The sequence below is a fragment of the Vidua macroura genome, chromosome 29, assembly GCF_024509145.1.
Source record: "Vidua macroura isolate BioBank_ID:100142 chromosome 29, ASM2450914v1, whole genome shotgun sequence".
NCBI lineage: Eukaryota > Metazoa > Chordata > Aves > Passeriformes > Viduidae > Vidua > Vidua macroura.
Window position 1 is genome coordinate 2,589,982 of NC_071599.1, and position 22,585 is coordinate 2,612,566.

Below are 22,585 nucleotides of genomic sequence, written 5' to 3' on the forward strand. Positions count from 1 at the left end.
CGCGTCCTGCCCTCCCCACCCCAGGGTTGTATTTTATCCGTTCATTGCGCAAAATTCTCCCGCTGATGTAGAGAGAGTGGTTGAAGCACGAGCTGGGGGGCGGGGGGTGGGGGTCGGGGGGGTGGGCAGGGGGATCAGCCACCCTTCGGAGGGGCGTTCAGAAGTGTTGGTGTTGGTGCTGGAGGGGCTGAGCTGTGTTAGTGAGTGAGTAGTCGTTCTTGGCTGAGTGGAGTCTGTTCGTGGTAATGTGAGCAAGTTCTTGATCAATGTCTTTATTTGATGCCAGGTTGTGAAGAGGTGGGTGGGAGTGGGGAGGGGGGAAGGAGACCCCTGTGTTGGGGACCTGGGGTGGGGGGACCTGTTCTAGCACTGACTGTAGGGGGGTGGGGAATGGGGAAGGTACAGGGGGCTCACCTCTGCTCCTTGTACCTCCTCCCTCACCTTAACAAGCGAAAACGATGTAAAAGCCTCCTGCATGCTGAAAAAAAACGTTAGAGAAAAAAAAAAAAAACAAAACCCCTTTCTTTTTTAAAATAAAAGAAAAAAAAAAAAAAAAGAAGGGAAAAAAAAAAAAAAGAATCATGACCCAAACAAACGTCCAATGCTTGCTGTTGGGAACCGGAGTGGGGCTGTCCTGGGGGGGCTGCCCCTCTCTGCAGATGAGGTTCCTACTCAAGTCTCCAAGTTGGCCTTGAATAAAATCTTCAGTTCCAATAACCTTTATATATATATATATATATACACATATATATATACATATACATATATATTAAAAAAAAAAGCTTGATGTAGCAGTTCTAGTTTAAAATGAATAGAAGTATTTCGGCCCCTGTTTTATTTTGATTTTTCCCTGTCCCCTGCTTCCCGCTGTACCCCCCCACCGACTCCATATTTTGATGTAGCAACTTTGGAAGAAAGAAAAAAACAGGCGCTGTAAATGCACCGAGAGCTACCTCTGCCTCGAGTGGGGGCTGCAGGGAACTCGGGGGGCTCGGGCCTCTCCCTGGCCCCATGGGGCACCCAGAGAGGGGCAGCCCGGGCCCTGCCTGTTGGCATCCATGGGGAGCCCGGTTGCGGGGCTTAAACAACAAATTTGCGTAAATTTTTTTTTTTTTTCCTCTTTTTAAATATATGTATATATATAAAAAAATCTTTAAAAAAAAAAAAATAATAAAAACAAAAAACAAGAAAAATGCCCATGACCTTAACTATTTGCTCTGACTTGTATCTTCCTTGATAGGTGACTAAAAATGGCTTGTTGGTCTAATTCACCAGCAATAACGATAACTAAATACAGCCCCCTCCTCCTGCACCCATCCCTTTTCTGCAGCGCCCACCGAGCCGGGTCCTTGCACTTCTCCCCTTCCCTCCCACCACGAGGGTGCCCTTGGTGACCCCTTCTTGCAGTGTGAACCAACTGGACTGACCCTCGCTGGCTTCAGCTGCCCCCACGATCCTTCCCAGGCTTTTGGGATGACCCCCTCGGGGTGCTGAAGCGATGGGGACACCCCACTTGCTCCTGGTCTTCCTCCCTCTGGGTTAGGAGCAGCAAGACCCCCGTGGGAAGCCTGGTCTGTGAGACCTCCATCCTGCAAAATCACGTCCCACCAGAGCAGGGTCGGCTCCTGGGAGCGATGACAGGACACGGGCACCCCCCGAGGGGAGCCGGTGCCAGCGGGCGCCGCTGGTTTCCCCTCGGCCCAGCTGGGGAATGGGGAGATCCCCGGGGTTTGCATCAGCCCGTGGGGCTGCTGGAGCCGGGGTGGGGACCGAGGTGACCCGTGCCGTGCCGTGCCGTGCCGTGTGGGTGCTGGTGCTGGTGGTCTTTGCGAGGCAGCGACACGAGGGCACAAGCAGCGGCACCGAGGGCAGGTGCCCAAAACCCGGGGCTGGCAGCAGAGAGGGCAGAGCTGCGCTGGAAGGCGCTGAGCTGCTGGCAGGACATGTCCAGGTCCAGGCAGGACATGTTCAGGTCTGGACAGGACCTGTCCAGGTCTTGGCAGGACATGTTCAGGTCTTGGTAGGATGTGTCCAGGTCTGGACAGGACATGTTCAGGTCTGGGCAGGACGTGTTCAGGTCTGGGCAGGACGTGTCCAGGTCTTGGCAGGACGTGTCCAGGTCTGGACAGGACATGTTCAGGACTGGACAGGACGTGTTCAGGTCTGGACAGGACCTGTCCAGGTCTTGGTAGGACCTGTCCAGGTCTGGGCAGGACATGTCCAGGTCTGGACAGGACATGTTCAGGTCTGGGCAGGACGTGTTCAGGTCTGGACAGGACCTGTCCAGGTCTTGGTAGGACGTGTCCAGGTCTGGACAGGACCTGTCCAGGTCTTGGCAGGACGTGTCCAGGTCTGGACAGGACATGTCCAGGTCTTGGCAGGACCTGTCCAGGTCTTCGCAGGACGTGTCCAGGTCCAGGCAGGACCTGTCCAGGTCTTGGAAGGACCTGTCCAGGTCTGGACAGGACGTGTCCAGGTCTTGGTAGGACCTGTCCAGGTCTTGGCAGGACGTGTTCAGGTCCAGGCAGGACCTGTCCATGTCCGGGCAGGCTCAGCCCCATGGGGGGACAGAGGGGCTCACCCTGTGGGGCTGTAGCAGGGTGCCCACCCCGTTCAGCACTGGGATTTCCACTCGTGCTTTGCCAAACTGCCGGCCCTGGCTGCAAACGAGGAGCTGGGGCTTGGGGCTGTGCTGGATTTGGGACTCATCCCGTGAGTTTTCCTTGTGGACGTGACCTCCTGGGTGGAAGCGAGCCGTGACAGGGCTGTGGGAGCGAGGGCTCCCCGGTCCCGTGTCGGGGTCCTGCCGTGTCCCCCAGAACTGCATTTTTGGGTGGTGTTTGTGAGCTGCCGTGGCGGGGACAGCGGCTGCTGGACAAGGGACGGTGCCGGGGAGCGGGTGACAAAACGTGACAAAGGGAAACGGAGGGATAAAGTAATATCATGCTGTGATGTCATCCTCATCAACATAAATTATATAGAGAAGAGTGTGTATTATAATGCATAACAAAAGAAAGAAAAAAGAACCAAAATTGGATTTATAGTTAATGAGGAGATACTATAAAAATATCTTGTCCTAGCTCCCTTTTGCAAAAGTATTTTTCAGCTGGAGGGATATCTATTATTTTTTTCTCTTTTCTTTCTTTCTTAAAAAAAAAAAATAATCTTCATACATACAAAGGCTCAGACTGTTAATATTGTTAACCTCTGAAATCAAAATACTCCAACCTGTTTTGTTTGGTGTTTGAAGGGTTTATTTTGATGCATTTCCTGGTGTTTTTTAAAGAGAGAGAGAGGAGGGAAAAAAAGATTTTAAAATTAGAACATTTCTTTATAATTTAATATTCTATTTTAATAAATGCATTTATTACATGTAAATGTAGCAAGGAACTGGGCTAATAAAAATACTTTTTATTAGGTAATTTATTATAAGAAAAAAGGATATTTTATTTTATGATAAAGTGATCCTTAAAAGTTTAGAAGGTTTAGAATATATGTAGGTTAAAAAATACATTTGTATCCAGAGTATTGCTTAAAAAGTGTTTTTAATATATGTTTCATTTCTCGTGTGTGCGTGTGTGTATGTAAAGGTGATAGTTATGGTGCAGATAGCCCTTTCCGCAAATAAGAAATTAACACAGTTGGATGTATTTAAACAAAAAAAAAAAAAAAGGATTAAAAAAGGTAATTAAAAACAGAGAAGTAGAAAAGAAAAACCACTATAAACCCAAGCCTGTGCCCCCATCCTGTGGCTGCTCCATCTGGGAATCCCCTTGGAAAGGGTCGAGCTCTGGGTGGATTTTGGCTCGGGGCTGGCTCTGGGGCAGTCTTTGGGTGGCACCACCCCACACTGGCCCTGGCGAGCCCCGGCCCTGCTGTGGCACAGAGGAAGCTGTGGCACAGCCCTTCCCGGGCACCCTGAGCATCCCAGGGTCCCACCCAACCTGAGCCACCTCCCGGGCGGGCGCTGGGGAACAGATTTTTTCCTCCCGCTGTGGTTCCCTGGGACAGGGGCTTGTGGAGAGCTGGGATCTCACAGGGCAAAGCTGGCACTGCCCAGCTGCCCGCCCTCCTCCTCCTCGTTGCCAGCACTGCCAGCCTGATCCCACCCCGGGGAGCCAGAGGAGTTTTGTCCTTTTTGTGGTTGCAGAGAGCCCAGTGTAATGCGAGGATCTGTGGTCATTTCCACAGCCTTGCCAGGCAGAGCTGATGGTCACTGCTGGCACAGACACCACTGGACACGCTCCCGGGGGCTCTGGGTGGTCACTGCTGCCTCCCTTTGGGCTTTGGCTCCGTCTCTTGGGCAGGTTGTGGGGACAGGAGGGTTTGGTGCCAGTGTTCAGGCCAGGCATGATCTTGAGAACATCCACGGTCGTTCCTTTGGAGCTTGTGCCACAGCGGAGCCGTGCACTTGTGGTGCTTTGAGCAGCCAGGGGCTGAGCTTGCACTGAGCTCCCAGCCAGCTCCAGCCCATCCGAGCTGGGAATGGGAACGGGTCACCCCATCTGCTCCCCAGGGCACTGTGGGCACAGCTCCTGCTGGACACCCACTGCAGGGGCAGCCAGAGCAGGGGGAGCGCCCCTGGCTGGGTTCTGAGCTCCCGTGAATCCAGGAAAGCACTTCAGCATGGCTCCAGCACATCCTGAAGTGCTTCACAGGATCTCATCCCAGGGCTGCTTCAGGGATTTGCTGAGCAGCCCCGACCTCCCTGTGGGATGGGGAGTGGGGGAAGTCTGTCCCCCTCACACCCCGAATCCAGCCCGTGCCCTGCTCCCCCTCCCAAAGCAGCAGGATGACGGGGTGATGTTTCTGCTCTGTTGCCTTTCAAAGAAGCATTTTAAAATAAGAATTTTTTTTTTCTGTTTGTTTGTTTGTTTTTAACCAAAAAATGAGAAAAAAAAAAAAAAAAAAGGTTTGCGTTGATGGGTATTAAAAAATGTTAATAATAATAAACACTCAAATTTATTTCATATAATCCTAGAGTAAAGATTAAAAAAAAATTAACTAGTTCAAATAGTAGATGCTATCCATATTGTTTAATCTATAGTAGATCCAAGTGATCCCAGACAGAGCAGAATGTAAAATAAACTTGTGAACACGATCATTGTTAACTTCCCCAGGAATTCCATCTTTTTTTGGTACTATTTTTCTGAAGCAAACAAATAAATGACCGAAAGCCTAACAAAATAACAACCACCAACTGGTACCTTCTGTCAATCAAAGTCCTGAAGTTATTTTTATAGAGGGGAAAAAAAAAAGACAAAAAAAAAAAAAAAAGGGATCTAATAATATGTATTTTTTTAAAAAGATACGTTTGGGGGTTTATGTTGCTTTTTTAATAAAAATAGACAGATTTGGCTAGTCATGGAACAAAATAAGGAAGTTTTAGGCCATTAATTTTTGCCTTATTCTGACTTCCAGCCTTGGGCTTGGAGCAGGAAATTGCAGAAAAATGTTCAAAGTTGCTGTTACTTTCCTTGGGCTGTTCTTGGTTTTTGAACTTCTCCAAGCACCAAAGGTGTGGGAAGATCCTGGGATGGGCAGGTGGGACCATCCCAGGCGGGAAGGAGAAGGAAAGGAAGATTGGGTGATCTCCCCTCTGTAAGGTGACAGACAGAGCTCGAGGGCAGCGAGGTGCCAGGCGGAGGCTCTGCCCGTGCACTGGGCAGTGTCAGGGCATTAGGGTTGGTTTGTTCCCTCTTTGTTTTCTTCCTTTTTCTTGGTTCTCTCTCACCCCGGTGGCGTTGCACCGGGACATGCTGTGCACCTCGAGGTGAGCTCGCTCGTTTTAGCACGTGGCATCTTCCAGGAGATTTGGTTTGTCGGGTGTTTTTCTTTGCTTGGCCTCCAAACATCAGCTTTGAGCATTGGAGCTGCGGGTGAGATGTCTGGAAAAGCCTCTGCTGGCCCCAGAGGGCCTCCTCGTAGCCGTGGTGGGCCACGAGATCCCTGCTCCCACAGCTTTGCCTCCTGACAGCTGCCCTGACACTGTCCTGCTCACGGGACAGTGCCACTCGTGGCACCTGCCTGGGTTTTGGCTGCAGAAGCACGGAGGAGGCTGAAGGCTGTTCTTAGCCAGCACAGCACGCTGGCTGTGGATGGATCCTGAGTCCCTGCAGTGCCGAGAGCAGGAGCAAGGGCTCCTGGAGCTGGCAGCAGGCAGGAGGTGCTGCGATGGCAGAACCACCCCGAGCACTGCGGGGCAGGGCAACACAGCCCTGGCACCAGCACTGGGGCAGGACCTGGCCCGTGCCCCTGCCAGCTGCTCCACTCATTCCAGAGAGAGGCCAGCACTTCTCTCTGGAGTACTGGTGATGCTTTTCACGGCACCAAAATCTCTGCTTAAAGGAGAGAACTCAGAAAGAAACATCCAAGAGACAACGTTGTCATTAGCAAAGCCGAGTGCCGCAAAGAAAACGCCCTTGGAAGTCGCTTCCCTCTGGGTTTAGCCTTTGCTCCTCTCCTCTGAGTTGTGGCTCAGCTGTAGCAAACCCACGGATCTCCTGCAGCTTGGGAGCATCCACACAGATGCCTTCGAGAAGCACGGTGGCCACCCCTTGCTCCCTGCCTGCCTCGGGGGGCTGGGGTGGCCTTTACCAGCATTCATCACTCAGCAAAGCCATGCAATAGGTCAGGACAGGAATGAAGACAGTTCTCATTCGGTTTCTGCGTATAAATAGCACTGTGAATCTGAGATCCCTCCCCGGGAGCCTCCTGGCATGCTGGGGTGTTTCGGGAAGCAGGGCACGATGTCTCCTGCACTTCCAGGGGGGGTTCATGCTCGGTGAATCAAGCGCCTGGTCCTTCCCTGCCGGGGCGGCGAGGCGGCCTGTTTGCTCTTTCCGTTTTGTTTTACCTCATTTTTTTTTTTTTTGTTTGTTTTATTTGATACTTGAAGAAGCGTCAGTGATGGACATTGTACAGTGGTGCCCTGGACTGGAGGTGGATGCACTTTATTGTCACTTGTGTACGGACAGTGGGTCCCATCCCACCCATCCGAGCCCCAGCAAGGCGTCCTTGGTGGCAGCAGAGCCAGCATGGGCTGGTTCTTCCAAAAACCCTTCCTAGGATGTTAGGGAGCAATCTCTGTGTTTTAGTGTGGGTTTTCGCATCCTGTAGAAACTTGAAGTCATGTTCTGCTGTCAGTTGACCCAGTGAAAAATTCAGCTGGCATTGTGCTAGGCAGATTTTGGTTTGCCTGTGCCGTGCCAGCAGGAGACAGCAGAGGTTGGGCAGCTCCTGCCTCCCTCCCGTGTGACTCCCCTGTTCCAGTGGGTTACTCTCCTGGAATCTGGAGTCACTGCAGCCCTGGCAGGCTGCAGCATCCCTGCTGGATCTGCTCCAGCATCGCTTCAGGGCTGCTAATGGAGCAAATTGAAAGTCACCCCCAGTAAAGTGACACTAATGTAAAATCTGGAGTAGTTCCACTACTGTCTGTGCGAAAACCAAGTCCCCCTCCGATGGTGGCACCGGGTTGCTGACAGCAGGATGTGATTCCTGGGCTTATGATGATGCTTTTGAGACAACTTGCAGAGAAACAGAGCGGTGAGACGCAGCAGTGTGGTGTGGCCTTTGAGATCTGCTCTTGGCTCCCTCGAGCTGGGACACAAGATGTGGTCACAGGCTGTTTTGCTTATCTGTGAAACCATCAGCATTCTTTTTTCCTTTTTCTTTATGAATTCTGTTCCAGATAATCATAAAAAAAAGGGGAAAAAAAACAAACCAGGGGCTGGATCCTGTTTTGCAGCATGGGATTTGCTCCTGAGTTAGAAAGCAGTGTTAAGCAAACATGAAAGGCAGTGGGCACGAGGGCTGCTCTGATCCCAGCCCCAGGCAAGCCAAGGAAATCCCCAGGGATGCCCGGAGCAGCCCTCTGCTGCTGCAGAGCACTTCCTCTGGCTCTGCCCTGGCATCAAAGAGACCCAGGCTCCAGTTGCTGCCGTTGGGACTCTGGCAGAGCAGCCCCAGTGGGATTTCCCACGTGAGACGTGCTCAGAGGAACCCCAGGCCACGGGGTCCCTGCAGGAGCCGATCTCACCGAGGCTCGCCCAGCGCAGCACAGCCCTCCCCAGCCCTTCATGGCTTTGCTTGCACAGCACCACCGTGGCTTCCTCTCATCGGGCTGGTGCACAAGTTGGCGTGTATCCACTCTCCCTTGGGTCTGGGCGCTGTCACACCGTCCTGCCCCACGCTTCTCCCACCTCACGCTGAGCCAGCCGGCCACGGAGCCGCCTCTGTGGCCCTTCCACTGAAAGTCCATTCCCTATTATTTTGTGTTTGCTTTTTTTATTTTTTTTTTTTTTTTCCTCTTTTAACATCATAGGAAACCTGTAGTCGGGATTGTTACTATTGGAAACCGATCACATGTTCCATCCAGGTATTTTCATCTCTCTGGCGTTACGCAAAAATAAAGGCCTGAGAGAGAGATATAACCGAACATAGAAGTAGAGTTAGGCTTGTTGTCTGAGTTTTGAGGCATATAGTATAATGGGAGAAGGAAAAAAAAAAATTAAAATAAAATAAAATTAAAATAATGATGTTGCACAACTTGTAGAAAACAAAGAAGGGAAAGGGTTAATGTATTAAATGTGCTAAATTACATTAAGAACTTAATTTTATTAAAGTATTATTACTTAAGAAACTTGGTATCTGCTCTTGATTTGTGTCTGTTCACACTTTAGGAAGGGCCAGGAGCAGTGGCTGGGAACAAGGCCCTGCTGGGCTGAGTTCCAGGGCAGTGGGGCTGGACCTCCCTCTGCCACCCCTCCTGCGTCTCCCACCAGTCACACGCTTTTGGCAGCACTTCTTGGGCTCCCTTAAAGCACTGGTGAGATGGTGAGCCTCCTGAGGCAGCTGCTTCTCCCAGAGCTGGGGCTAGCAGGTCTCTGAGCCACCCTGTGCCACGTTTCACCCTTCCCACTTCTTCATCCCAGCAGAAAACATCCGAAAACTGGAAAGCCTGGAACAAAACCGAGCTGCCGAGCCCAAAAGTGCCTCCACGAGTCTAAATGAGCTCATCCCCGTGCCAGGGCCCGGCTGATGGCATATCCAATGGCAGTGAGGCCCGAGGGACACTTGGCTCAGCCCTGTCCCTTTGTGGAGCAGCAGCCACCCCCCCCATGCCCACCTCTCCAGCCGGTGGGGCTGACATCACCTCTTGGCACCGTGTTTTGGTGTGGGCAGATGGCGTGGGAGGAGGTGGTGCTTGGCAGTCCCTGCAGGTTTCCAGGGCTTTTCCAGCTGAGGTGGGCACAGGGTGAAGTGCAGCCCGTGGGGCAGTGGCCACCATTCACCTGGGCACAGCCCCCAGCTGCAGTCAGAGCCAGGGTATTACAGAGAAGGGGTCTGGGCAGCTCAGGGATGAGGCTGCCTCTGGAGGGGCAGTGCCAAGGTGTAGGGGCACAGTGCCAAGGGGCTGGAGCCAAGGTTGAGGTGCTGCCAGGGCTGGGGTGGCTGCAGTGGGTGGATGAAAAGGGGCACCCATACGGTGTGGCCACTTCTGCACCCTGTTTGTGCATCCCTGCGCTGCCCCGGGCCAGCAGCAGGATCCCACCTGTTCTTCTAATCCTGAATTTCAAGCTTTCCCCTCTGGCCTTCCAGCAGGACACCCCCTCGCCCAGGCTACAGTCATACCTTCCTCCCAGCCCTCCTCCTCCTCACCCTTCATTGCCTGTGGATGCTTCCCAGCTGCCCCATGTGGGGCTGGCACTGCTCTTGCCTCAAGGAGAGACCTGGCAGAGAGAGAAAAGGCTTCAACAGCAGCTTTATTTGGGGATTTTGCCTCAATTTCCGTTTCATCGACAAATCATGCCCCAAGGGGGAACCGTGGCCCAGATCCTACTGGCACAACCAAGTGAGATGCAGAGACTGGGGGCAGCTGTGGAGAGAAAGAGATCCCCCCAAAAACCCCACGTGACAGGGGCCACGCTCCCAGTACTGATTGACACCTGCCAATCACCCCGACAGCAGCACGGGCTCAGCACAGCCTGTCCCAGCATCCTGGGTGATGCCCACGCTGGGGGGTGGCCGCTGTCCCCCAGGCAGGGGACAATGCCACTGTCACCCTGCTGCAGCAGCGGGCACTCCATCCAGCGGCGCCGTGTCCCCGGGCTGGGCCATGCAGCCGCCAGCCACGGTGGCCAAAACCTCGAGCAGGGAAGGGCCAAGCTATGCCAGGGGGACCTTGAGGGGGTCCCCAGTGCTGACACTGGCTCCCACACAGGGAGCTGTGCACAGGGACCCTCAGCACCTCAGCCCTGCCCTCAGCCCCCAAATCCCTGGTGCCCCCTTGTCCCCTCCTCGGGGCTTCCCAAAGGCCAAGGCCCCCCCAGCCCCTGCTCCCATCTCTTTCCATGGCAGAGTCACAGCTTTTCTCTTTGCTGGGGTCATGCCACAGGGAAGGGGTCACAACACAAAAACAGTGTCACCCCCCCCCACGCCCCTCCCTGGGTGGCCCCAGCAGCACCCAGAGGCACTCCCAGCTCTCGGTGCTGCAGGGACAGGGCTGGGCACAACCAGCCACACCACTGCTGGTTTCACCAGGCGGGAGAAGGGTGCACCCAGTGTCCCCCTCCACACCCACCCCACGGGGCTGCACCCAGGGCGTCACCAAACAGGGACTCGCCACGTCCGGGCTTGCTCAGTGCCACCCAGCGACTGTGCCTGCAGGGCTAAAGGGAGCAGGGACATGGGATGGCATGCCCCCAGCCTTGGGGGGAGAGGGGAGACACCCTGGTGCTTTGCCTCCCCCTGAGTTTTGTTGGTCCTACATAAACACAGGCACGGAGCAGCACATGGGCAGGAGGATGGTGCCACACAGAAGCAGCCAGAGCTCACTGCACTGCTCGGAGAGCTGCGGAGGGCAGAGGCACAGGCTGAGTGAGACACACGGTGCCACCACGCGCTGGGTGCTGGGGGGGGTCAAGGTGGGGGCACCCCAGGGGCTCAGATGTTCTGGCAGCAGGGTGCCTGCCGGCCCTCCTGCTGCGTGGGCAGCACCTGGATGGGTTCAATGCTGGTGGAGGGGCCAAACTCCGACTCCGGCTGTCCCGCGATCTGCCTCTGGGACACGATGCGGTAGATCTCTGCCAGCAGAGAGAGGGGAAGTGAAAAAGCTCTTTAGGTAAGTATTTCAGTGGGGGATCTGCTCCCTCCACAAACACACAGCTCCAGGGGTGCAAATGCCCACCTCTCCCCATCCAGGGGAGCAGGATTCCAACCCAGATCCCACCCAGTACAGCCAGGCCCCCAGGGCAGTCCTGAGAGGACACAATGTCCAAAGCCATCTCTGCTCCTATCCCTCCCTTTCCTGGTTGCCCCTTACCCGAGAGGATGTTGTGGAAAGCTGTCTCCACATTGGTGGAATCCAGCGCAGACGTCTCGAGGAAGGACAGCCCATTCTTCTCTGCAAGAACAGCGTGAGCTCAGGTGGGTGCCACGAACTCCAGCCAGGTGGGAAGGGACTGGACAGGGTGGGGGAAGATACCTGCGAAGCTCCTGGCCTCATCGGTGGGCACAGCCCGCAGGTGCCGCAGGTCACTCTTGTTGCCCACCAGCATGATGACGATGTTGGCATCAGCGTGGTCCTGCAGCTCCTTCAGCCAGCGCTCTGCGTTCTCATACGTCAGGTACTTGGCAATGTCATAGACCAGCAGAGCTCCCACTGCCCCTCGGTAGTACCTGGGGGACAGAGGGGGGACAGGGTCACAGCAGGGCCCCCAGGCAAGGGGCACAGCTTGGGAGCAAGGAAACTCACGCTGAGGTGATGGCCCGGTACCGCTCCTGCCCGGCTGTGTCCCAGATCTGAGCCTTCACCGTCTTGTTGTCCACCTGGATGCTCCTCGTGGCAAACTCCACCCCGATGGTACTCTTGCTCTCCAGGTTGAACTCGTTGCGGGTGAAGCGTGAGAGCAGGTTGCTCTTCCCCACCCCTGAGTCCCCGATGAGCACAACTGGTGGGCACAGATAAGATGTCAGCTCCCCCCAGCCACCCATCCCACAGCCTGGCAGGGATGGGAATGTCCCCATCTGCCCCACCACCACCAGCCAGACCCCACCTCCATCTCATCCAGGAGGAGCCGACAGGTGAGGGGTGAAGCAGAGCAGGGCCAGCTGCCTCCACTCCTCCCAGCAGCATCACTGCTGCCTGTAAATTGAAAAAAAACCCAGAAGTTTTTGTCCCTGGGGATGGGAAAGCATCATATGCACCGATGTACCCAAAATGGGCAGAAAACCAGGGTCAGGACCTATGCAGGGAGAGCCAGGCCAGAGGCCAGGCAGAGCTAGGGCTCCTCTTGCCAACCCTGTGTGCCCTCCAGCCCTGAGGGCACACTGCAGGACTTAAAGACATGGTTTGAAAGGAAGCATCCTCCTCTGCTGCTGCTGGTCCAGCCCATGAGCCGGGAAGTCCCTGGGTGTGGGTTAAATGCATTTTGTGCCTGTCCCAGATCTGGCTGGTTCCTGTAAAACCTGGTGAAACAAGCTCTGGGGAGCTTTATCACACACCTCCCCAGTCAAGTTTGTTGAGTTTATGACTCAACAGGCTTTTGGTTTTATTTTTTAAGTTATTTTTAATTCCTTCACTACCAATCCTGTTCATTCCCCAGCTGTACTCAGACACTTCACATGTCTCCCCACCAGGTTTGGACAACAGCAGGGCTGAGGTCCTGACCATCCAGTGACCACGGTGGGGAGGACACAGGAACAGCAGCACCAGCAAGGGGCCACTGGGATGCCACACACTGCAGGAGCCTCACAAGGCACTGCTACACTCAGCCAAGGCTCAGCAGCCACCACCCTGCACGGATCTTGCTCCATGTCCTGGATAACTCCTTCCCACCAGCTCCAGCTCGTAGACGTGGCTCCCCTGCATGGTGCAAAGCCTCCAGCAGTGCAGCCACCCCACTGACAAAACCCTCAGTGCAGGGCAGCCAGCAAACAGCCTGGTGCCAGGAAGCCCAGCAGGAAGTGGAACAGCTCCCTGGGATCACTGAGGGAAGCTGGAAGGCTCCAGAGCATGGTGAGCAATCACTGTGTCAGGACAGCCAGCAAATGAGGGAAGGGCAGCTCCTCCACAGCATCACAGAATGGTTTGGGTGGGTAAAGCCCATCTTGTTCCACCCCTTGGTCCACTAGACCAGGTTGCTCGGAGCTACATCCAACCTGGCCCTGGACACTGCCAGGGATGGGGCAGCCACAGCTTCTCTGGGCACCCTGTGCCAGGGCTCCCCACCCTCACAGGGAACAATTCCTCCCCAGTATCCCACCAATCCCTGCCCTCTGGCAGTGGGACCCATTCCCCCTTGTCCTGTCCCTTCAGGCCCTTGTCCAAAGTCCCTCTCCAGCTCCCTTGGAGCCCCCTTAGGCACTGGAAGGGGCTCTGAGGTTTCCCCAGAGCATTTTCTTCTGCAGGCTGAATAGCTCCAGCTCTCCCAGCCTGGCTCCAGCCCTTGGAGCATCTCTGTGGCCTCCTGGATTTCTTCAAGGAGCTCCACGCCTTTCCTGTGCTGGAGGCCCCCCGAGCTCTGCAGGGGGGTCTCACCAAAGCAGAGCAGAGGGGCAGAATCTCCCCCCTTTGCCCAGCTGCTGGGGAGACTTCTCAGCTGCTGCCCACTGCAGGGAGGTCTGAGAGGACCACAGCAGCCTGGACTCCCCTGGACAAGACAGCAGGAAAGTTCGTTGTCACTTTCCCAGCTTCGAAGTTTTGATCTGAGCTCGGTTTTTTACCAACAGGAAATTGCTGCTTCCCCAGCTCAACTGCCACAGTCCCCCCCCTGGCAGTGCCATGCTCCACGGCAGGCTCCAGAGGGCTTTGTACCACACCAGGGATGCAGGGTGGGTGGTGCTGCAGCCTGTGGGGGTGATGAGCCCCCATGGCCCTGAGCTTGAATGGCTTCAGGAGCATGCTCCCATTTCAGTGGAACTCGGGATAATGCTGCTTCCAGCTGTGACAATCTCCCTTTTCTCATGGGGGAGGCTGGGCTCACAGAGCTGTTGGGCCCTGGGAGCACTAGCCCAGCTCCAAGGCCCTGAACACTGCATTCCCCTTCGACTTTGCTCCTCCTTTGGAAGGGGTGAGCTGCCCTTGCATTGAAAACTGAGTTCTCCTATTTTTTTAAGGACTCCAGAGACCACCATGAGACCCAGGAGGGGAATGAAGAGCCTGTGGTGAGCTGCTCCCAGCCCTGGCTCCTGTAGAGTGACAGGGGATGGGCAGACACAGGAGGACCATGAGCTGAAGCCCCCTCAGAGCCACGCAGCTCTGAGTGCAGAAGTGCAGAACAAAGCAGCTGGGAGAGCTCCTGCCTGGGCATCCTGCTCAAGGCACCACTCAGCGTCAGAGTTTCCCCCACAGCAGGTCCCAGAGTAACTCCAGGCAGGAGGATTTTCCTGGGCAGCAGCCAGGGGAGGTGTGCAAGGAGCCAGGGGCTACCAGCACACGGCTGGCTGGAATTACGTCCTGTCGGTGGCTAGAATTACTCGGGGCCTTGCGGGCAGGCCTGTGTGGGTAGGCTGACTCACAGCCGCCCACTGGTGAGCTCACAGCCTGGATTTTACGGCTCGGGAGGCTGTGGCATTGCCAAGATGCCCCTTTGCTTCCCCCAGCACCTGCTTTGGCCACAGCAGACCGCAGGGAAGCCTGGCACGCACAGGGATGGGGCTGCTTCAGGGGGATGCTGGGCTCCAGAAGTGCCAGCGTGGTGTCTCCAAGAGCCTGTCCCTGTCCCCCACCCTCACCGGGCACAGCAGTGAGGTCAGAGCACGGCCAACAGCAGGAAGGACAAGCCCGGATCCCTGGATCCTCTCCCTCCACTGCAGCACGGCTTTCTCTCCTGGGGGAGATCACTCAGCTCTCAGACGTGCTCCCTTCACCCAGTGCCGCAGAGCGGAGCACCCACGGGTGCTCAGGGGCCAACGCGGCACCCACAGAGACCCACGGCTTCCCCGGCAGCCCCGGGACCAGCACCCTGCCACGGCCACGGCCGCCCTGCAGGACGCTGTGCTGGGGCTGCAGCCCCCTCCCGCAGGGTCAGGATCGGCTGCCACGAGCACGGGGACCACAAACCATCAGAGCAGCTCCAGCAAACCCTCCGACCAGCTCAGCCTCAGCACCCTCCTTCCCAGCACAGTGGAACGCCGCGGCAAGCCCCCGCTCCCGTCCCGTGAACTGGGAATTGAGTGTTCCATCCCAGTAGAAGCCCCAGATGCCGGTGCCACGCCGGGGGTGCTGCGCGGAGCCAGCCCTGCCGGCAGCAGGCTGGGACCGGGCAGCAGACCCACCTTTGAAGAGATAATCGTACTCATCGTCCTTGCCCCGCATCTCGCCCAGCACCACAGCCCCGCTCCCACTGGGCCAACTGGGATTTCCGGGCCTCACCCAGCCCTGGCAGGGGCTGTCCCCCGCCACCCATTGGTGGCCACAGCCTTTCCTGCTCCACACCCATTGGCGGCCGGGGCTGCCCGTCACACTCAGGTGTGCTCACCTAGGCCAGGTAAGGGGGGCAGGGACAGGCCACCACCTGTGCGTGCTCCTGATGGGGACAGTGCGTCCCACACGGAACCGTGGGTGTGACCTGGAGCTGGGCTGGCACGTCCGGCGTGGTGCAAAGGGAAAGCGAGTGAAGACACGGAGAATCCGGCAGGAATTACCCCGTTCCCGAGGGGTTTCAGATCACCGGCAGAGGCCGCGTCGTCGTTTGAACTGATAAAGTTCAAACAGGGGAACTAAACTGGGAAAGGCTGCATGGGGAGGGGGCACAGGGGGAGCATGGTTTCAGGGTGGGAGGGGGCACAGGATGAGCCTGGCTTTAGGGTGGGAGGGGGCACAGGGAGAGAATGGCTTTAGGGTGGGAGGGGGCACAGGATGAGCATGGCTTTAGGATGGGAGGGGGCACAGGGAGAGAATGGCTTTAGGGTGGGAGGGGGCAGAGGGAGAGCATGGTTTCAGGGTGGGAGGGGGCACAGGGAGAGAATGGCTTCAGGGTGGGAGGGAGTGCAGGGGGGCCATGGCATCGGGGTAGGAGGGGGCACAGGGGAGCCGTGGCATCCAGCTGGGCTGCTTTGGAGGCCATGATCTTCAGCACATTATGAAGGTGGGGAACCCAGGGCGTCGACCACAACAAGCACGCAGGAATTCCAGCTCAGTAAACCTGCATTTCACAAGTCCTTTAATGATTGTGTCACGCCCCTGCTGGACACAGAGCTGCTCCCAGCCCCATGGCACCGGGCCCTGCTGGGACAGCCAAGGGCTGAGTGCTGCCACTTCACACCCTAGAGCAGTCCCCGGTGGGACAGACAGCTGTTGGTCAGCATCATCCTCAGTGCACGGCACAGGGTGGCCCTACAGGAGCAACCCCAGGGCCAGAGGGAATCAGAGAGGCTCCTGCTGCTGGCATGATCCTGCCCAGAACCTACTGGCTTCTTCCCCAGGGGTGCTTCGGGGGTGTCCTGGTCATTTTTGCCCTGCAGGTCCAGAAGGGCTGATACAGTGCGTGACAGTGGTGATGCTAATCAGGGCCCAGCAAAAATGAAACAAGAGAGAGAAGAGCTCCTGGAACTGGTGCTTCTCACTGTTTATGGCAGAATTTGGCCCCTGTCCAGGCTGCTGGTCCCCACTGCACCAGGACAGGGGTGGCACTGCAGGCAGGGTGACACCAGCCTGTGCTGGTGGCCACTGGTGTGTCCCGGGGTTGTGGGGTTCCCTGGGGACTTCCCGGGGTGCCCAGCAGGCTCAGAGGGCCACGCAGCACGGGCGCCTCTCTGCCTGCACTGGGGCTGTGCTTGCAGGGCTCTCACTTGCAAGTGACACCGTGTTGCTTTGGCTGCTCCTCTGCTTCTGCTTCTGCACTTTGTAGAAGATTTCTGCAAAATAAGAAGTGCCGGGGGGTCCGTGTGTCAGCCAAGGCCCCCCAAGGATGCAGGGACAGCTTCAAGCCTGCAGCCCCCACTGCTCGGCGCACTGGTGGCTCTCCTTTGCCTCTACGCAGCCGAGGGGTGACTTGAGGGGTGACAAGGGACAAGGCGTGCATCCCTGCGGCGCTTGGGGAACACCCTGTGCTTGGCCCATTTCCTCTTGCCCAACCTGGGATTAGTGCTTCACCCTGGGCTGGGGCTGGCAGCTCGCGGGGCCAGGCTGGTTCAGCACAGCACTGCACAGCGTGGCATGGAACAGCACTGCACGGCTCGGCATGGCATGGCTCAGCTCAGCATGGCTCAGCATGGCATGGCTCAGCATGGCATGGCTCAGCATGGCATGGCTCAGCTCAGCATGGCTCAGCTTGGCATGGCTCAGCATGGCATGGCTTGGCATGGCATGGCTCAGCATGGCACACCTCGCTGGCATGGCTCAGCATGGCATGGAACAACATGGCATGGCTTGGCATGGCTCAGCATGGCATGGCTCAGAATGGCATGGAACAGCATGGCATGGCTCAGCGTGGCATGGCACACCTCGCTGGCATGGCTCAGCATGGCATGGCTTGGCATGGCTCAGCATGGCATGGCACACCTCACTGGCATGGCACACCTCGCTGCCCGGATGCTGCCGGCTGCCGTTCCTGGAGAGCTGCCCTTGGACTCCATCCCTGGCCCCCCAGCTCCCCACAGCCGGTTTGGCAGGATGCTGGAGACATCAAGTCATGAGCCCAGGACAACAGGAAGGAGACTGGAGATTACGGGGGAGCAGCAGCTCCTGGGGCTTCAGGGATGCCCAGGGGCCGTGAGAACAAAGCTTTGGGTGTGGGGAGTGAAACCAAAGTCTGAAAACCAAAGCAGCCAGAAAGACAGCACCAAAAGACATCATGAAACTAGCCCCAGATAGCTCAAGTGGAGCAAGGGAGAGAAGTGCTGCACATCATCTGGCCAGCCCTGCATCCCTGGGAAAGGGACCCTGCAATGCCCTGGGACCTGCTGCACCACGGCACCAGTGCCTGTACCCTTCAGGATGGTCTCGAATGCTTCCTCAACGTTGGTGGAGTCCAGCGCCGAGGTCTCGACAAACAGCAGCCCGTTGTTGTCTGCAAGGAGAGGAGATCCCTGAGGTGAGGCAGACACGTCCAGTGAGGACATGGCTCATATCTGGAGCACCTTTAGAGATGTTCAGGTGCCTGCACTGGTGCGGGTCCACGCTGTTGGGGAGGTTCTCAAGCCCCCAGCCCTGTGGCGCGGTGCCAGCCTGTACCTGCAAACATTTTTGCCTCCTCCATGGGCACCTCTCGAGCCTGTGCAAGGTCAGTCTTGTTCCCCACCAGCATGACAACGATGCTGGCCTCGGCATGGTCGTAGAGCTCCTTCAGCCAGCGGTCCACCACATCGTACGTCTGGTGCTTGGTGATATCAAACACGACCAGGGCACCCACAGCCCCCCGGTAATACCTGTGACAGAACCCCACCATCATCCCATGCTCCAGATCCCCCGCAGCATCCTCAGCCACGGGGCTGAACCCAAGCCCCAGCAGAGGCAGGGATTTGAGGCCTCCCATCCTTACGCTGAGGTGATGGCGCGGTAGCGCTCCAGCCCGGCCGTGTCCCAGATCTGAGCCTTCACCACGGCATCTCCCACCAGGATTGTGCGCGTGGAGAACTCCACGCCGATGGTGGTGCGGCTGTCGTGGTTGAACTCGTTGCGGGTAAAACGAGAGAGCAGGTTTGTTTTTCCCACCCCAGACTCCCCGATCAGGACAACTGTGGAAGGAAGGAGAAATCCCACTGGGCTGCCCCAGCTACCAGCACTGGTTGCACGGGCATCGCTCGCTGTCCGGTGACCCCAGACTGGTTGCAGAGGCTGGGCAGCTGTGTGGGTTTAACCCCTGGTGTGGTCACTCCTTCAGCAAGCAGCGTCCCCGTGGGAGCCCAGCTGTGCTCCCTAGTGCTGGTGCAACCCCAGAGCTGGTCAGGGGGCTCATGGCTACTGGCCTCTGGGCAGCAGGAGCAGGGCAAGGATGTTGGTGAGCCCTGGGTCACCCTGCTGCAGTGGGCACCCAGGACAGGTGGCACACCAGAGCCTGTCTGTCCCCACTGAGCTCCAGCAGAGTCCAGCCAGTAGTACCTGGCAAAGACCAGGTGGGCCCAAGGAGCTCAGCATGGGAGGTGTGGGGCTGTGCCCCCGTTTCTCCAGCTCAGCTTTGACCCCCATGTCCTCTGCATGCGCCACTGCCCAGCTCACCGCAGCAAATGACTTTCCAATGCCCACTGCTCTCGGGGGTTACAGGCTCTCGTGGCATTTGTCTCACCCGCTCAGCCCCAGCTTTCACAGCCCCACTAATCCCGTAACAGCAATTTGCCTGGCACTGCACACCTTCAGCCTCGGGGTGAGTGTGGGTCTCCCCGGGTCCCGGTGGACCTTGCTGCTGCTCACCAGCCCTGGCTGGCCTCACTGCTGTCAGCGGGCCCCAGTTCTCTGACCCTCTATAGCTCCCGATGCCCGTCACAGCTGCAGGGATAGTCAAACCACGTCCCAGCTCAGGACACAGCCGCCCTGGGGAAAGGGCACCCTCGTTCCCTCCCCGCAGCCCCTGGATTTCTGCTCTCCACTCCTTTTGGGGAAGGGCAGGGGTCGCATGGAGCGCAGGACTCACCCTTGAAGACAAAGTTATAGTCCTCCTCGGCGCTGCCCATGTCGCCCCGGCCGCCGCCTGCCCTCGCAGGGCCGCCCCGGGTTTCCTCCTCGCCGCTGCCAAGCCTCGAGCAGACGGCGGGGCGGGCCGGGCTCCCGGAGGCGCCGAGGGAAACGACGGAGCGACCAAAGGTTCCTCTCTGTCGGGCAGCGAGGGGGTCCAGGGGAGCGGAGGCTCCGGGACAGCGGCGGCGAGCGAGGCCGAGCTGGCGACAGCGCGGCCGCTTGACTCAAGGGGTGGGACTGGGTGTCGCAGCGCAGGTTGGGCAGGTAGTGTCACCCCTGGGACCGTCACGGGGCGGCTGGAGGAGGAGCCAGGACCTGATCCTGAGTGCGGGGCAGGCTGGAGCAGCGAGAGCAGCACGAATAGCACGGGCAGCGTGGGCAGGGAGGGGTGCGAGGGCACCACGGGCAGTGAGGGCGGCATGGGGAGGGTGGCAGAGCGGGGCAGCACGGGCAGGGCAGGGCACGGTGCGCTGGGACGGCAGCGAGGGCAGCTGTGCCGGGAGCAGAACCCCCGCTCAGCCCGGCTCCCGCCGCTGTGAATGTTCCCTCGCCTCTGCTGCCATCGTGTGAAAGCCGGGGAAATAGGGATGGGAAGGAGCCCCCACCACCCCCCAGCTGTCCCAGTGTGACCAGCTGGGCTGTGTAGTGGCTCGGCTCTGCTGTAGCCCCTCTCCTTTGACAACAGCCCCTTGCAACTTCTCGTCTTTCCCCAGGGCAATGGGCACCTCCAGCCCAGTCCCCTCAGCTCCCCCAACAACAGACACAATGGACACGAGCATCAAACACACTTTTATTTCCCCCAGCTTCTGGGTTCCTGCCACCTTATTTTTAAGCTCCGTGATGCCCACGGGGCCTCTCACGCCCATCCCACGGCAGTGACAGTGATGGTGTTGGAGCCCAGTGGCACCTCAGAGCCCTCCAGTGCCTGCTCACGATGCGGCCACCTGCGTGAGCGGCTCCTCCAGGTACTGGACCAGTGCCTGAGCCTGCAAGCAGAGAATGGCATGAGCCACGCTCAGGTGGGTTTTGCAACGTGTGTGCCCACTGCCTACTTGCTTATTGTCATTTATATTTCACTTTAGGACCTTAAAAAGGTGTGATGCGGTGCCTGGGCAGGCACGGGGGACAGAGGAGTCTCTGCAAGGTGCAAAGAGTGTCCCAGGCACAGCAGCTTCCTCCAACCCTTCCATCCCAATCCCACACCAAAGCAGGGATGCAGCCCTGCCGACTCCCCAGCCATTACCTTGGCTTTCAGCATCCCAAATCCCACGGTCTCCTTGGCGTACATGCAGAGCAGCAGGTTTGCCACCCGTGTGATGGCCACTCGCCCCTCCTGCCCAGGGAGAAACAGCACCTGTTGCACCCCAGCTTGGCCTGGACCCCCAGCACGGTCCTGGCCCCACAGGCACGTCCCCAGGGAGGGCAGGGCGGGCTCCAGCCCCACATACCATGCAGTCCATGAGGATGAACTTGAGGTTGTCCTCATTGAACGCCTGGTGCCCGTTCTTGTCGTAGGCCACCCAGATGTTGCTGGCGATGGCCGCGGTGACCCTGGCATCAGTGTCCCCATAGCCCGAGTAGGCAAGCAAGGACCCCTCGTTGTTCAGCAGCCTGGGAAGGACACGGTAGGGCAAACGGATGCCTCTAACACCAGATCCCCTCTCCATACCAGGGGTAGAGCAAACCCCCCCCACCCAGTCCCAGGCACTGATCCCGGGACAGTCGCACTCTGCAGGGGTTTGGCAGGGGGTGGGGGGGCTTCAAAGCCAGAAAGCTCTGCAGTGGCCCCAGGCCCGAGCAGGGCAGCGGTGTATCTGTCTTTTGAAGCAGTGGGACCCTGCCACAGGCTGAGCACGAGGTGGACAAACCACAGCTCAGCGCACGGCCCTTGCTCTGTGCACGAGGCATCCCAGCACCAGACATCAGGAACGGTGCAAGGCCCCCACACACTGTGCACAGCGCCAGCACCCTCCGTAGCCCAGCACCGTGCAGGGTGCGTGGTCTCAGCACCATGCCTGCCCCTGGAAGGGCCCGGCCCCTCGCCTTCCCCGGGCAGGGACGGGGAGCATCCCCGGGCAGGGGCAAGGGAAAGGCAGGCAGCAGCCTTGGGCAGGGGCTGGGGAAAGGCAGGCAGCATCCTTGGGAAGGGGCTGGGGAAAGGCAGGCAGCAGCCTTGGGCAGGGGCAGCATTCCCAGGGCAGGAGCAGGGAGCATCCCCCGCTGCAGGGACAGGGGCAGGCAGCATCCCTGGGCTAGGGACAGCGACAGCATGGCCGAGGCACACGAGCAGGAGCAGGGACAGGGTCTGGGGCAGGAGCAAGAGCAGGGGCAGGGACGGGGGAACGGTAGGCAGCATCTCCGGGCAGGAGCAGCATCCCTTGGGGCACGGACAGCGGCAGTATCTGCCGGGCTTAAGTACAAGGGAAACACTGCCGGGCAGAGAAAGCATCTCCCCGCAGTGCCGTCACGCCGCATCACGGACCGCCCTCGGGGAAAGCCGCCCCCCGCCCGGGCCCCCGCACTCACAGCGTGCTCTGGACGCCGCCGGTGTTGGCCTGGCTGAGCACCTGCGTCAGGGCCTTGGGCCGCAGCATGGCCGGCACCGCGGGGCGGGGGTGCGGCCGCGCCGGGCGGGGCCGTCACGGGGCCGCGCCGGGCCCGGAGCACGCCGGGAGCTGTAGTCCCGCCCGGGCCCCGCCGGTGTCCCCCGTAGGACTCCAGAGGGGCCTCGGCAGCGGAAGGGAGCACGGTGGTGTGGCCCTCGGTGGACCGTGGGGATCGGGGATGGAGGCGGTGAAAGGGCGGTCGGCGGGGGCACCGGCGCGGCGCTGCGGGCAGCACCCCGTCCCCGGGCTCTGGCCTCCTCTTTCCGCTGCCGTTCTGCCTCCCCGCGCCCCGCTCTGTCCGCCCGCCCCCGCGCTGCCGCTGTTCCTCCGGGCCGCCGGGAGACGCTGTGCCGGGCCGAGG

At 58.2% G+C, this 22,585-nt stretch overlaps 3 protein-coding genes across 3 annotated transcripts; all 3 read right to left on the reverse strand.

The window, feature by feature from the left end:
• Window positions 1–9,739: 9,739 nt before the first annotated feature.
• On the reverse strand, window positions 9,740–15,319 carry LOC128820301 (ras-related protein Rab-11A-like). Its single transcript, XM_054000957.1, has 5 exons — window positions 15,280–15,319; window positions 11,756–11,951; window positions 11,486–11,679; window positions 11,324–11,404; window positions 9,740–11,084 (listed from the first exon to the last, which is right to left on the reverse strand). Exons 1-5 carry the CDS (start codon window positions 15,317–15,319, stop codon window positions 10,945–10,947), a joined length of 651 nt encoding a protein of 216 aa, XP_053856932.1. The 3' UTR covers window positions 9,740–10,944.
• An 820-nt stretch (window positions 15,320–16,139) lies between these two features.
• RAB25 (RAB25, member RAS oncogene family) lies at window positions 16,140–19,867 on the reverse strand. The gene is made up of 5 exons (XM_054001204.1): window positions 19,575–19,867; window positions 18,486–18,681; window positions 18,179–18,372; window positions 17,934–18,014; window positions 16,140–16,860 (listed from the first exon to the last, which is right to left on the reverse strand). The coding sequence occupies exons 1-5, from the start codon at window positions 19,612–19,614 to the stop codon at window positions 16,730–16,732; spliced, it is 642 nt and encodes a 213-aa protein (XP_053857179.1). The 5' UTR covers window positions 19,615–19,867; the 3' UTR covers window positions 16,140–16,729.
• A 524-nt stretch (window positions 19,868–20,391) lies between these two features.
• LAMTOR2 (late endosomal/lysosomal adaptor, MAPK and MTOR activator 2) lies at window positions 20,392–22,507 on the reverse strand. The gene is made up of 4 exons (XM_054001214.1): window positions 22,145–22,507; window positions 21,067–21,229; window positions 20,862–20,951; window positions 20,392–20,604 (listed from the first exon to the last, which is right to left on the reverse strand). The coding sequence occupies exons 1-4, from the start codon at window positions 22,210–22,212 to the stop codon at window positions 20,548–20,550; spliced, it is 378 nt and encodes a 125-aa protein (XP_053857189.1). The 5' UTR covers window positions 22,213–22,507; the 3' UTR covers window positions 20,392–20,547.
• Between the last annotated feature and the right edge of the window lie 78 nt (window positions 22,508–22,585).

What these genes read in the sequence shown, in the direction of transcription:
- LOC128820301 (XM_054000957.1), bottom strand. Translation starts at nt 15,319, where the DNA reads ATGCGGGGCAAGGACGATGAGTACGATTATCTCTTCAAAG. An exon ending in GTACGATTATCTCTTCAAAG is followed by an intron (nt 11,952 to 15,279) that starts GTGGGTCTGCTG and finishes TGTGCCCACCAG; the next exon opens with TTGTGCTCATCGGGGACTCA. An exon ending in TTTCCACAACATCCTCTCGG is followed by an intron (nt 11,085 to 11,323) that starts GTAAGGGGCAAC and finishes CTCTGCTGGCAG; the next exon opens with AGATCTACCGCATCGTGTCC.
- RAB25 (XM_054001204.1), bottom strand. Translation starts at nt 19,614, where the DNA reads ATGGGCAGCGCCGAGGAGGACTATAACTTTGTCTTCAAGG. An exon ending in TACCGCGCCATCACCTCAGC is followed by an intron (nt 18,373 to 18,485) that starts GTAAGGATGGGA and finishes GTTCTGTCACAG; the next exon opens with GTATTACCGGGGGGCTGTGG. An exon ending in ATTCGAGACCATCCTGAAGG is followed by an intron (nt 16,861 to 17,933) that starts GTACAGGCACTG and finishes CTTATTTTGCAG; the next exon opens with AAATCTTCTACAAAGTGCAG.
- LAMTOR2 (XM_054001214.1), bottom strand. Translation starts at nt 22,212, where the DNA reads ATGCTGCGGCCCAAGGCCCTGACGCAGGTGCTCAGCCAGGCCAACACC. An exon ending in GGCGGCGTCCAGAGCACGCT is followed by an intron (nt 21,230 to 22,144) that starts GTGAGTGCGGGG and finishes TGTCCTTCCCAG; the next exon opens with GCTGCTGAACAACGAGGGGT. An exon ending in TCATCCTCATGGACTGCATG is followed by an intron (nt 20,952 to 21,066) that starts GTATGTGGGGCT and finishes CTCCCTGGGCAG; the next exon opens with GAGGGGCGAGTGGCCATCAC.